This window comes from Alexandromys fortis, unplaced genomic scaffold (assembly GCF_014885135.2).
Source record: "Alexandromys fortis isolate MF-2015 unplaced genomic scaffold, M_Fortis_MF-2015_v1.1 scaffold_16, whole genome shotgun sequence".
In the NCBI taxonomy this organism is placed as follows: domain Eukaryota; kingdom Metazoa; phylum Chordata; class Mammalia; order Rodentia; family Cricetidae; genus Alexandromys; species Alexandromys fortis.
The window spans coordinates 2,413,695-2,425,005 of record NW_026067893.1 but is presented as its reverse complement, the minus strand read 5'-3'; the positions used below and the strand labels follow the sequence as shown (position 1 = coordinate 2,425,005).

At 37.9% G+C, this 11,311-nt stretch overlaps 1 protein-coding gene across 1 annotated transcript in view; it reads left to right on the top strand.

The window, feature by feature from the left end:
* The window catches only part of Ccdc172 (coiled-coil domain containing 172), a 57,967-nt gene that overhangs the window by 30,252 nt on the left and 16,404 nt on the right, over positions 1-11,311 (top strand). The window contains exons 5-6 of the mRNA XM_050144480.1: positions 7,158-7,259; positions 7,756-7,858. Coding sequence (XP_050000437.1) covers positions 7,158-7,259; positions 7,756-7,858 — 205 coding nt within the window. The remainder of the gene's footprint in view (positions 1-7,157; positions 7,260-7,755; positions 7,859-11,311) is intronic.

The following is an 11,311-nucleotide window of genomic DNA, read 5'->3' as shown; positions in this document are numbered from 1 at the left end:
CCGGGCAGTGGTAGCGCACGCCTTTAATCTCAGCACTCAGGAGGCAGAGGCAGGAGGATCTCTGTGAGATTGAGGCCAGCCTGGTCTACAAGAGCTAGTTCCAGGACAGGCTCCAAAACCACAGAGAAACCTTGTCTCGAAAACACACACACACACACACAAAAGTTATGAACAGTGTCTGAATCTGACCCCAAACAACTTATCTGTCCATTAATATTAGCATCAGCAAGCCTTAGAAGAAAACAAAACTCAAATGTTCGGCTGTATTGCAAACATAATGTCTGATGCATAGTAAGAAAATCACTAGACATGTTATCAAGAAACTGATTATAGCTTAAGGCAGTAAGGCAATCTTTGGATCAGCAGATGTGTAAACAGAAAGGACAGAAATGATGCAATTAGAAAAAAATTAAAACTGCACCAATACATGTAAGAGTACTCAGGGACATGAGTATAATGTGGAACTAAATGGGCAGTATTTAAAAATGAGCAAACACAGAAAAATATGCCCTTTACTCTACATCTACTCAGCTAAAGCTAGGTGGGATTTTCCTCAGCCTAAAGGATATTTATGAAAAACCCAAAGTTGATGTTATTCTTAATGGTAAAAGAAGGAATGTTCCCCACCTAAGTACAAAGTAAGTGTATCTACACTAGTCATGTTGGCTTAACACAGTGCTGGGGATTTTAGCAAGAAAGCAGATAGAAGGCATGTGGATGAGAAAGGACGAAGTAAAAGATTGAATATGTGAAGAAAACAAGAGCTTGTGTTATGGTTCAAGTGTGAAATGTACTAAAGGCCTGGTCCCCAGCTCCTACTGCTACTAAGAGATGATTAGATCATGAATTTATAGCTAGCTGTGCTAGTGGGAGTTAGGATCTAGTTGGTGGAAGCAGGCCGTGTGTGTGTGTGTGTGTGTGTGTGTGTGTGTGTGTGTGTGTGTGTGTGTTGGGGTGGGCTGTTTGTTCCTGTCTACTTTCTCTACTTTCTAGCTTCCATGAAGAAGTTCTGCTCTACCACGCACCCATTACCCCCAATATTCTGTCTCATGGTGGGCCCAAACAAGTAGACCTGAAGGCTTTGGATTAAATCTCTGAAGTTGAGAGCCAGAACAAACCTATCCTCTATAGAGCTGCTTCTCTGAAGTGCACACCTCAGCTAACAGTCAAACCTTTCTCCTATGAATCCCAAGGAAGCTAAGGAAAGCTCCTGGAGCCAGCAAGCTCAGCAGAGCTGCAGGGTGCAAGGACAACATACAAGATGAAAACATTCAAGTGCATGCAAGAAAATGCAATGTATAGGGCTGGAATGATAGCCCAGTGGTTAGGACACTTGTTGCTCCTGTGGAGGATCCAGGTCGTTCCCAACACCTATAGGTGGTTCACAGCCATCTGTAACTCCAGTTTCAGGGGATCAGAAAACCTCCTCTGACCTCTGCAGACATACATATACACACATTCATGCCAACACTCATATACACAATGAATAATTTTTTATAAGTTAAAAATCTATTACAATAATACTGGAAAACTAAAATATTTAGGAATGTATTCAATGTAAGTTCAAGAGACATGTTGAAAAGTGATGGGAATCACAGAACTAATTTTTTTTAAAACCTGTCATTGGAACACAGTAATTTTGAGACAACCAAACTACCAAATGAAATAGAATTAGCATACTCCCATCAAAATTAGCTAGATACCCGAGAAATGATCAGCAAACTAACACTGACTTCAATGAGAAACTTCCAACTTCCCAGTTACAAACTTCCAAAGAAGCAAAGTAATAAAGGATGTGGCATTGGTAATAGATGGTCATGTAGATCAATTAAATGTAATTAAAGCCAAGAAATAACTTCCTCTGTAGTCAGCTGGTTTGTGACAGGAATATCATCATAATTCATTGGGAAAGAATAGTTTCTTACAATATTAATACTAGTAAGCTCTGATACTGCATTAAAAGTCACTTATGATGCATCAAAAGTCTAAACATGGGAGCCAGAGACACAGAGCACTTAAAACAATACATGTGTAATCCCATGACATTGCATAAAGACATTTTTATGGTATGCACACAATGTGTAGATAACTTAGACTTCTTTAGAGGTTGTTATCTACAAAGGGGAAAGACCCACAAAATGGGAGAAACTATTTACAAATCATATATCTGGTAAGTTTGGTAGCCAGAATATGACAACCCTTACAAATATGGAAAAGATAACCCAATTATAAATGGGCAAAGTATTTATGCAAGTATGCCACACGATATAGAGGAATGGCCAAATGAAACTCTACATCAGGGAAGATCAAATCAAAACTGCAACAAAATAGCACAAGTGTGGCTGTAAAGGACCAGTGGTAGAGCTGGCAGGGATACAAAGATAAATATAAGCAACCCTAAAGTATATTAGCTGCTGAATGCCAAATGTGTATCTATATGATAGAATCTGGTGGGCTCCTTTAAAGAAAAAGAATAAAACATAGGCATAACTTTCTCTGTCCCACCTGCCAGCTCTCAGAATAATGACATGGAGATTTATTTTGAAATCTTGGCCTTAACTTAGGCTTGTTTTTAACTAACTCTTATTATGGAACCCATTTTTTTTGAAGGCTGTTCTCCAACTTTATTTGAGATTCAGTAGGTTAGTTTTCATACACATTGACTGTCTATAGATTTTTGAATGTGGTAACAGGCATGTAAGTTACCAATGTGTAGAGTTTGTTTGGTGAGTCCTCATCCTCATTATGTTTTCTGGACAAATGTACTCGGATACAATATGGAACATTCCTTATTCCTTTGGCCCAGATGGCTTTATTGAGCCTGGTATCAATCCGCACATGTGGAGTCCCCATCTCCTTCATGGCAAATTTCCAGATTTCTTTGAGTGCCCTAGGAGCACGCTTCTTAAAGCCCACGCCATGGATGCGATTGTGAATGTTGATGGTGTATTCTCGGGTCACCACCTCGTTGATGGCAGAACAGCCCTTTTTATAGTATTCTACATTCTGCCATGTGGCTTGTGGCTGCTGCCTCTCCTCCTGCACACCCCATTTGTTATGCTTTTCCTCGCATCTCCTGCAAGCCTAGATTCATTTCTCTGACTTCCCCGCTTTCTGCCCAAAAGTCCCACCTATACCTCCTGCCTAGTTATTCTCCATCTAGATTTTTATTAGACCAATTAGAAACACATCTTCACACAGTGTACAAATATTCTGCAATATTTCCTCATTTCTGTCTAAATAAAAAGAGAAGTTAGTATAGTATCTAACTAACTAGTATAGTAAAATTATATACATTAAAAACAATTATCAAGCAAGAATTACAATTACAATGTGTAGTCCATATGTATTTTGAAAAATCACAGACAGTACTGTATTATCTATTATATCTTATTGAATCCACAGTTTTTTACATAAACCATTTGTTATCATAATTTAAATTACCAACCTAAAACTATCCTTTTAGAACTCAAAATACTTTCTTAGATAAACTGCTTAGGCTTTTACATCTCTCAGCCTTTATAAATTTCACATCTCTTTTGTAAATTTTGTTTTGAATTTGGTAGCAAGAAAATTGGTCTAGTCTTCAACACCCATCAAAGAGCCGAAAAGGATATAATACCTGAGTAAACAGAAAGTACAAAGCAAGCAACTTCAAAAACTATAGAAATGACAAAGATATCTGGCTGTCTGGACAGTTGTCCAAGGTTCCTCTGTAATATTGGGGCATCCATCTTTGACCTACAGGCCTAGAATATCTGACAGACTTTGTGAAACAGGAATTTTGAAGGACTGTCCTACCTTGTCTTGGTGAAGTTCAGCTGTTGCCTTCTTTTGTGTCCTGCTTGTCCACTTTGGACAGCATATAGTCAGCAGTTGAGGCAAGAGCCATTTCTTGCCCAAATGGATGTCTTTGCCACAATAAAAGCAAACTGCATATGGAGTTTTCTTCAGTTCCCATCATTCTTATATGAAGTAAATTGGTACTGCCAGGAGCAGACATGTCTTACTCTCATGAAAAGCCTTGTGTTATTAAAATATCTTAAATACCATATTATGTAAGTCTCTGAAATGTTTGAAGATCCTGTTTATTTAAAATATATCTCTGCTTGACCTTGAAAACATACCTAACATGACCACAAATTTGATTATTATATGACTAAGTACTAATCTATATTTATTAATTATCCTAAGTAGTTTGTAATAATAACTTTCAAGGACTAGAAATTTACATTACATTTTTAAATGAGCAAAGATACAGTACCTTAAACAAAATAAAAACATATATTTGTGTGTGTATATATGTATATATACATATATATATCTTTAAAAAGAGTAGAAACATGTATGGAATATTTTCTAATAAAAATGACCTTAAATTTTATCATTATATAAAAATTCATACCAATGTAAATTTTTTGAGACTAGTAGTTGTTTTTAGTTCAAAAGTAGACTCGATAATCTATACATTTATCCCATCATTTTTACCTTTAGAAAGAGATCCCTAAATCTAATTTTCATTTTCTTGTCTTTTTCTTGACTATGACCACCGACAACTTGCAGCCTATCCTCCCTAAATGATGATAAACATCTATAAACCATTTAATGACAAAACAAAAAAAAAAACACCTGCCCCACCTCTTGTCATGTTCTCTAGACTGCTTTCTGTTCTCTGCGGTGACAGCATCTTTAGTGGACCCTGAGAAAATTGGGATAATTGTCAAGTCCTAGGAGAGCTAGCTTTATTATTTTTGTTTAGTCTCCGTATTATGGAAAAGTATAGAGCTTATCTGAAGTCTCGTTTAGATAGTCTGTGAGGCTGGACCATCTCAGCTCGCAGCTTTGAAGTTGTTCTGGATGCAGAATTTTGAGGAAATGCAGCAGAGGCATTCTGAGAGGCTGAATCACCTGGGCTGCTCATCTTAATTGGTTTTTGGTCTTTTTTTTTCTTTCTGAAAACACGCAAGCTTTTAAGATGTGTATCTGCACTAACACAAGTATGGAATGTGCACTGTGCACAAATCAGTTAAAGATGATTGGTTTTGTTTGAGCAGATGAAAGGCATCTTTCAACTTTATAAGTCCATTTGTACTGCATAACCGAACTGTAATATAAATCTCTATCCATCCATATGAAAGGATGACATGTAATAATAAGTCATGAGGACTCTGTAACCAACATGACTTATCATGTCTCATCCAGTCTCATAGCTGTTCCCATGTTAAGAGGCCCAGGTTGCACTGTAGTGGTGCTGGCTGGCGTGACTTATCTGTTCATGTGGTTGTGCCTTGTTTTGGAATGCCAAATGTAATGAGTCTTTTTCTGTCCCTCCCCAGTAATGACATGAAAACGTATTATTAATTGTGAAAGCTTGGCCTTGGCTTAGGCTTGTTTTTAACTAGCTCTTAAAAATTAACCAATTTTTATTCATCTGTTTGGCAGCTGTTACCTCTCTACACATCTAGCTTGTTCTGCATCTCTTTGCATCTCCCATGAGCCTACATTCATCCCTCTTACTTCCTCTCTCTTTGCCTGAAAGACTCATCTATACCTCCTGCCTAGCTATTAGTCATTTAGTTTTTTTATTACACCAATCACAGAAACACATTTTCACACAGTATACAAATATTCTGCAACACACAGGTACATGGTGCAACATATACCTTAAAATTATTGCTTTGTGTGAAATAACCCAGACACAGAATTATGCATATTGTGATTCTTCTTCATTTGTACAGATAGGCAAATCTGTACAAACAGAAAGTGCAACAGTTATTGCCTAGGAGAAAGAGGATCTGGGGAAACTAGGCAGTGTATGCTAACAGAAGTGGAGTGGTCCAACATGGGATGGTAACAGATTTGGAGCCTGTATGATAAACCTACTGAATTGTGTGCATTAAAGGGTCAATTATACTGTATTGAGTTATATTTAAATAAAGATGTTTTATGGAAACAACACTAGGGGGTTAAAAATACAGTATCTGATGATAATTCCCTAAAGATATTAACAGCCTGTAGTGATATTTCATTTGTATTTTAATAAAGCTTGCCTGAATATTAAAGACAAAATAGCCACACTAATTAATCAGTCATACAGACCAGGTAGCGGTGGCACACACCTTTAATCCCAGCAGCCACACTAGTTAGCTATAGAGGCTGGGCAGTGATGCATGCCTTTCATCCCAGCACTAGAGAGGAATATAAGGCGAGATGAGACAGGAACTCGCCTTCTTTCAGTCTGAAGATTTCAAAAAGGCAAGAGCTCTCTAGTGACTGACTGCTTTTTCTGATATTCAGGATGAACCCCAATATCTGTCTCTGGGTTTTTATTATTTCAGCCACAAACAGCCAACCAGAGAGTGCAGATACATAGAGGGGAAATAAGACTTTAAAAATCTCAGAGACCTACAGAATATGGGATTGGAGTCCAAAATCTATGGCAGAAGAGGAAAAAAATACTTAAAATATTAGGAGACTTGTCTTAAGGACAATTAGTGTCGTTTGGGAAAATTAAAGTTGGGAGGTTGGGCTTTAGGTGGAGGAATCTTGAGTGGCTCTGGGGAACTGCAGTCATGTCCTGGCACTGTGTGGAGGTGATCCTGGATCAGTTTCAGTTTCAAAGTGGACTTTCTTATTATTTTGGGAAGTTGTGAAGTTTTTCTTTTATCTGATGGTAATGGAATATTTCTGTATCCCCTTTTGTTAGCCTAACTAACCTATCATACTGGTGATTAATATATGCTGGTTAGTTTACTAAAGACAGTTCCTTAGGTGATCAAGAGAATCCAGTTGGGACTTTAAATTGACCATATGCTACCTAGAATTTTATTGAAGGACAAAAGGTTAATCATTGATGCCATATTTAATTACACCAAAACCTGAATGCTTCTTCCACTTGTTTCTTATTTTTCAGTTTTGTATTTTCTATTTCAGGGAATAATGCTGTTAGAGATTTTGTTGGGGTGGCATAGCACGTGTATATTGCCCAGGGGAATTTGGGTAGTTTAAAAGTATTGATTCTGATTGATGAATAAGGCTGTTTCTGTTTAGTCGTGCCTTTATTTTCTCTCATCAGTGATGGTTTTCAGTGTATAGATTGTTAGCCTCTTTGATTAAATTTATTCCTGGGTAACTTTTTGATGATAATTTGTTTATAGAAATGAAGTCAATGGAATGGAACAGTGGCCAGTTACAGGAACTTCAAAAACAAAAGCGTCAACTGTTACAAGAATTATTTACTGTCCAGAAAAACCTTAAAGGTATAAGCTGCATGAGTCCATTTATCCTGCTATCAAATACAGTGCTATGCATAGGACTGTGATGGGCTGGTATTTAAAGACTCCTTGTCCTGCTGGTTGGTGCTTCTGCTGTCCTACAGATGTAGTGTATAAAACACACAACTGAATTAGTTAGTGTCACAGCTGTAATTTGTCTGAGTTATGGGGATTGAGTGTAGGCCTGACACAGGCCACACATGCACTCTACCCCTGAGCTGTAACCTTCAATGCCATCTTGTCTTGAACTTGCAGCTCTCCTGCCTTAGCCTCTTGAATAGCTGTGAGTGCAGACCTGCACCACCAGGCCTGGAGTGCTGATAGTCATGATCTAAATTGCTATGTCAAATTAGAAAATAAAAATTATTTTTATATGTATTTGATATACATACAACACAAAAAATAAAGTTTTTCATGAATGACTAAAGATAACTTTTTGTTCAATTCTTAAATGATTATAGAAATTTTCTTAATTGTTTAGTTCTTAAAGATGAAGAGACTGAAGTCATTAATACCACCAAATACTTAGAGGCAGAAAAATTAAAAGTCAAAGAAAAGCCTCAACATGATGCTGAATGCTTGAGGTAAGCATATGTTACTATGTTTATACATAAAATTTAAATGTTTTGTTTTTTGAGGCAGGGTTTCTCTGCAGTTTTTGGAGCCTGTCCTGGAACTCAAACTCAGAGGTCAGCCTGCCTTTGCTTCCCGAGTGCTGGGATTAAAGGCATGCACTACCACTGCCCAGCTAACAGTATTTTTTAAGTTAAATAGATTTCACTATAAAGCTGGGAGTGTGCTTTTAAAGCCCTGGATAAAGACATTATTTGCATCAATGTGTATCCTGAAATTTGCTGATAGGCAAACCCTCCTTTGGCCAGAACATGCTACATGTCAGTTCACAATATACAGGACATAACAGGGAATTCAATCTTACGTTCTAAATCATGACTAAACCTGGTATATACTGTGGTTTTAGAGACATACATTCCTGTAAGTTTTTAATCCATAAATTAGGTACAGTAAGTGATAACCAATAGTAAATAGAATAGTTATAATATTCTACAATAAGTTATTTAAATTGTATGAAGTGTTTCTTTCTGAAATTTTCCAGTTAATATTTTCAGATTAAGTTGAATGAGAAAATCAGACTCTAGTGAACTGAAACCCTAGGCAGAGAGGCTTGGGGGGGGGGGGTGTGCACACACGTAGGCATGTGTGTGTAAAATTCTTCTATGAGGATTGTGGCCCCTTTTTTCTCTGCTACTTCAAACCTGCCAAGCCTTTACCCACCCAGTCCACCCCCACAGTTTGCTACTGTTCCTTTTGGTATGTTTCTTGAAATTTTCCACTTCTGTTTTCATTGCTTTTACCCAAGTTCAAGCCACCACTTTGTCTCTTTCGCTGGATCTCGGTCACAATCCTTTTCTTGCTTGCCTAGCCTATACTCTGGTAGCCTCCAGTCTATGGTAAATTGAATCCCTTCATTCCTTTTTTGCTAACGCTATCCACTGGCTTCCTAACGAACATAATAAAACCTAAAGTCCTTGTGGCCTAAATGATAGTTTGTTTCATTGTTTGACTAGGTGTTATAGACGTTCTCCTCACTAGTTGGAGTTGATGAGCTTCATGGTTTAAATGACACTGTCTGTTTCTAAACAACCATGACTATATATTTTTATAAATATGTTCTTACCTGCTTGCAGGAATATTCCTGACATTATTTAGAATACGTAGCAGAGTAATGGGAAATGTTATCTTGCTGTACTGATTAGTTTTATGTCAGCCTGACACAGGCTCTAGTCATCTGAGAGGAGGGAGCCCTGATTGAGAAAATGCCTCCATAAGATCAGCCTGTACGCAAACCTGTAGAACATGTTCTTAATTAATGATTGATGTGGGAAGGTGCAGCCCTTTCTGGGTGCTGTCTTCCCTGAGTTGGTGGTCCTGGGTTCCATAAGAAAGCAGGCTGAGTGAGGCATGAAGAACAAGCCAGTAAGCAGCACCTGCCCATGGCCTGTGCATTGGATCCGCCTCCAGGTTCCTGCCCTCACTGGTTTTGATACTGAACTGTTACATGGAACCCTTTTCTCTCCAAGTTGCCTTTTAGGTCATGGTGTTGCATGATAGCAGTAGTAACCCTAACAAAGTCTTCATTTACAGAATATCGCACATTCACGTGTCCCTTGTTACAGGAATCAGTGCAAAGTTGCCAAGCACAAAGAGGTCTTTTCTCAGAAGTTTCTGAAAAATTATAGTCAAATAATTGTATCTGAAGCTAATCCACATTGTCTTTCTCTTTTAAAAACATTTCTAGTAGATGAAAATTCTCATTTAATTTCAAGATCATTTGTAACTTTCTTTTTGTTGAAGACTTCTGTTAACTCTGCAGCTTTTCTGGTATAATTTCATTATATATTCACTAACAGAAGTGTCTCCAGCATTGATTGGGTAGCCTCAAGCTGGGAGAGATCCTGTTTTGTGAAGTCTTGGAACATATTGCAGTTACTAAAGATTGTACATAAATATAGAGGAAGTTTGGCGTTAGACTCAATTAATTTCAAAATTATATTCTGTTATAAATTTACCTCTGAAATTAAAAAATTGTATTTACAAATAATATGTAACATTGAAATGATATGTTTGTGTTTATATACTAATTGTTACCTTTAACCCCTGTGCTCACGTGGCAGAGTCAAAGGTCTCTAAGTTCAAGGCCTACTCGGTCTACATAGTGAGTTTCAGGCCAGCAAAAGCTATATAGTGAGATGCTCTTTCATAAAACATGGGAAAGACAATGTGGAAGCCAGCCACACCAGCCTGCCTTATCCTCACTCAGCTCCTTCTCTGAGGGCTTCCACAGGCCTGAGGGGATGACAGAACCTGGATTACGGGAAACAGGAACAACTGACCATGCCTCTTTCATACATTCATTTTTCATAAATAAATTATATTTAAGATGGATGCTCAAAAATGATCCCACACTAGCTCAGAATTGAGTATAATAAAGGGTTATTTATTTAGAGGTAGATCACAGATCACAGTCCTCTGCAAGAATGAGGAATAGGAACGTGAGTGAAGTTTTCCAGGCTACTTCCTGCTGATTGGGGGCACTGATAATCTTATAGGGACCTAAAGAAAATTTAGAATTATGATCAAGTCCTGACTGGAAAATGTTGAAATAGGAGCGGCAGGGCTGAGTCCCCGGCACCTGGCCGCCCGCATGGCTAGTTTATACCCAGAAATAATTACACGGAAACCGTATTCTTTCAAACACTGCCTGGCCCGGCTAGGTCCAGTTTCTTATTGGCTAGCTCTTACATATTGTTCTAACCCATTTCTAATATTCTGTGTAGCCCATGAGCTGGCTTACCAGAGAGGATCTTAACCTGCATCTGTCTGGAGTGGGAGCATCATGGCGACTCCTCCTCTAACCTTCTTTCTCCCAGAATTCTCTTCTGTATACTCCGCCTACCTAATTTTCTATCCAATAAAATGGGCCAAGGCAGTTTCTTTATTAGTAAGAAATCATTCCCACATCATTTCCCCTTTTTCCGTTTAAACAAAAAAGAAAGGCTTTAACTTTAGCATAGTAAAATTACATATAACAAAACAGTTATCAAGTAAGAATTACAGTTACAATATTTATATCTATTTTATCTCTTATCATAACTAAGGAAAACTATAACTATTTATTCTTCAACTCCATCAAAGACTCCAGAAGGATATAATATTATCTAAGTAAACAAGAAATAAGAAAACTCTAGAAATGACAGAGACATCTCGCTGCCTGGACAGTCACCCAAAGTTCCTCTGTACCGTTGGGGCATCCATCTTCGGCCTACAGGCCCATGGTATCCAGAGACATTTCCATGAAGCAGGAAATTTCAAAGACAGTTCAGTCATTTTCTGCTGTGTCCTGCAGAATGTCTCGCAGACTCTTTCATGAATCAGGAACCCCGAAAGACCATCTCACCTTTAGGCAAGTTCAGCAGTCCTCTCTCTGAGGGTTCTCTGTGTCCAGTTTATGCAACAGT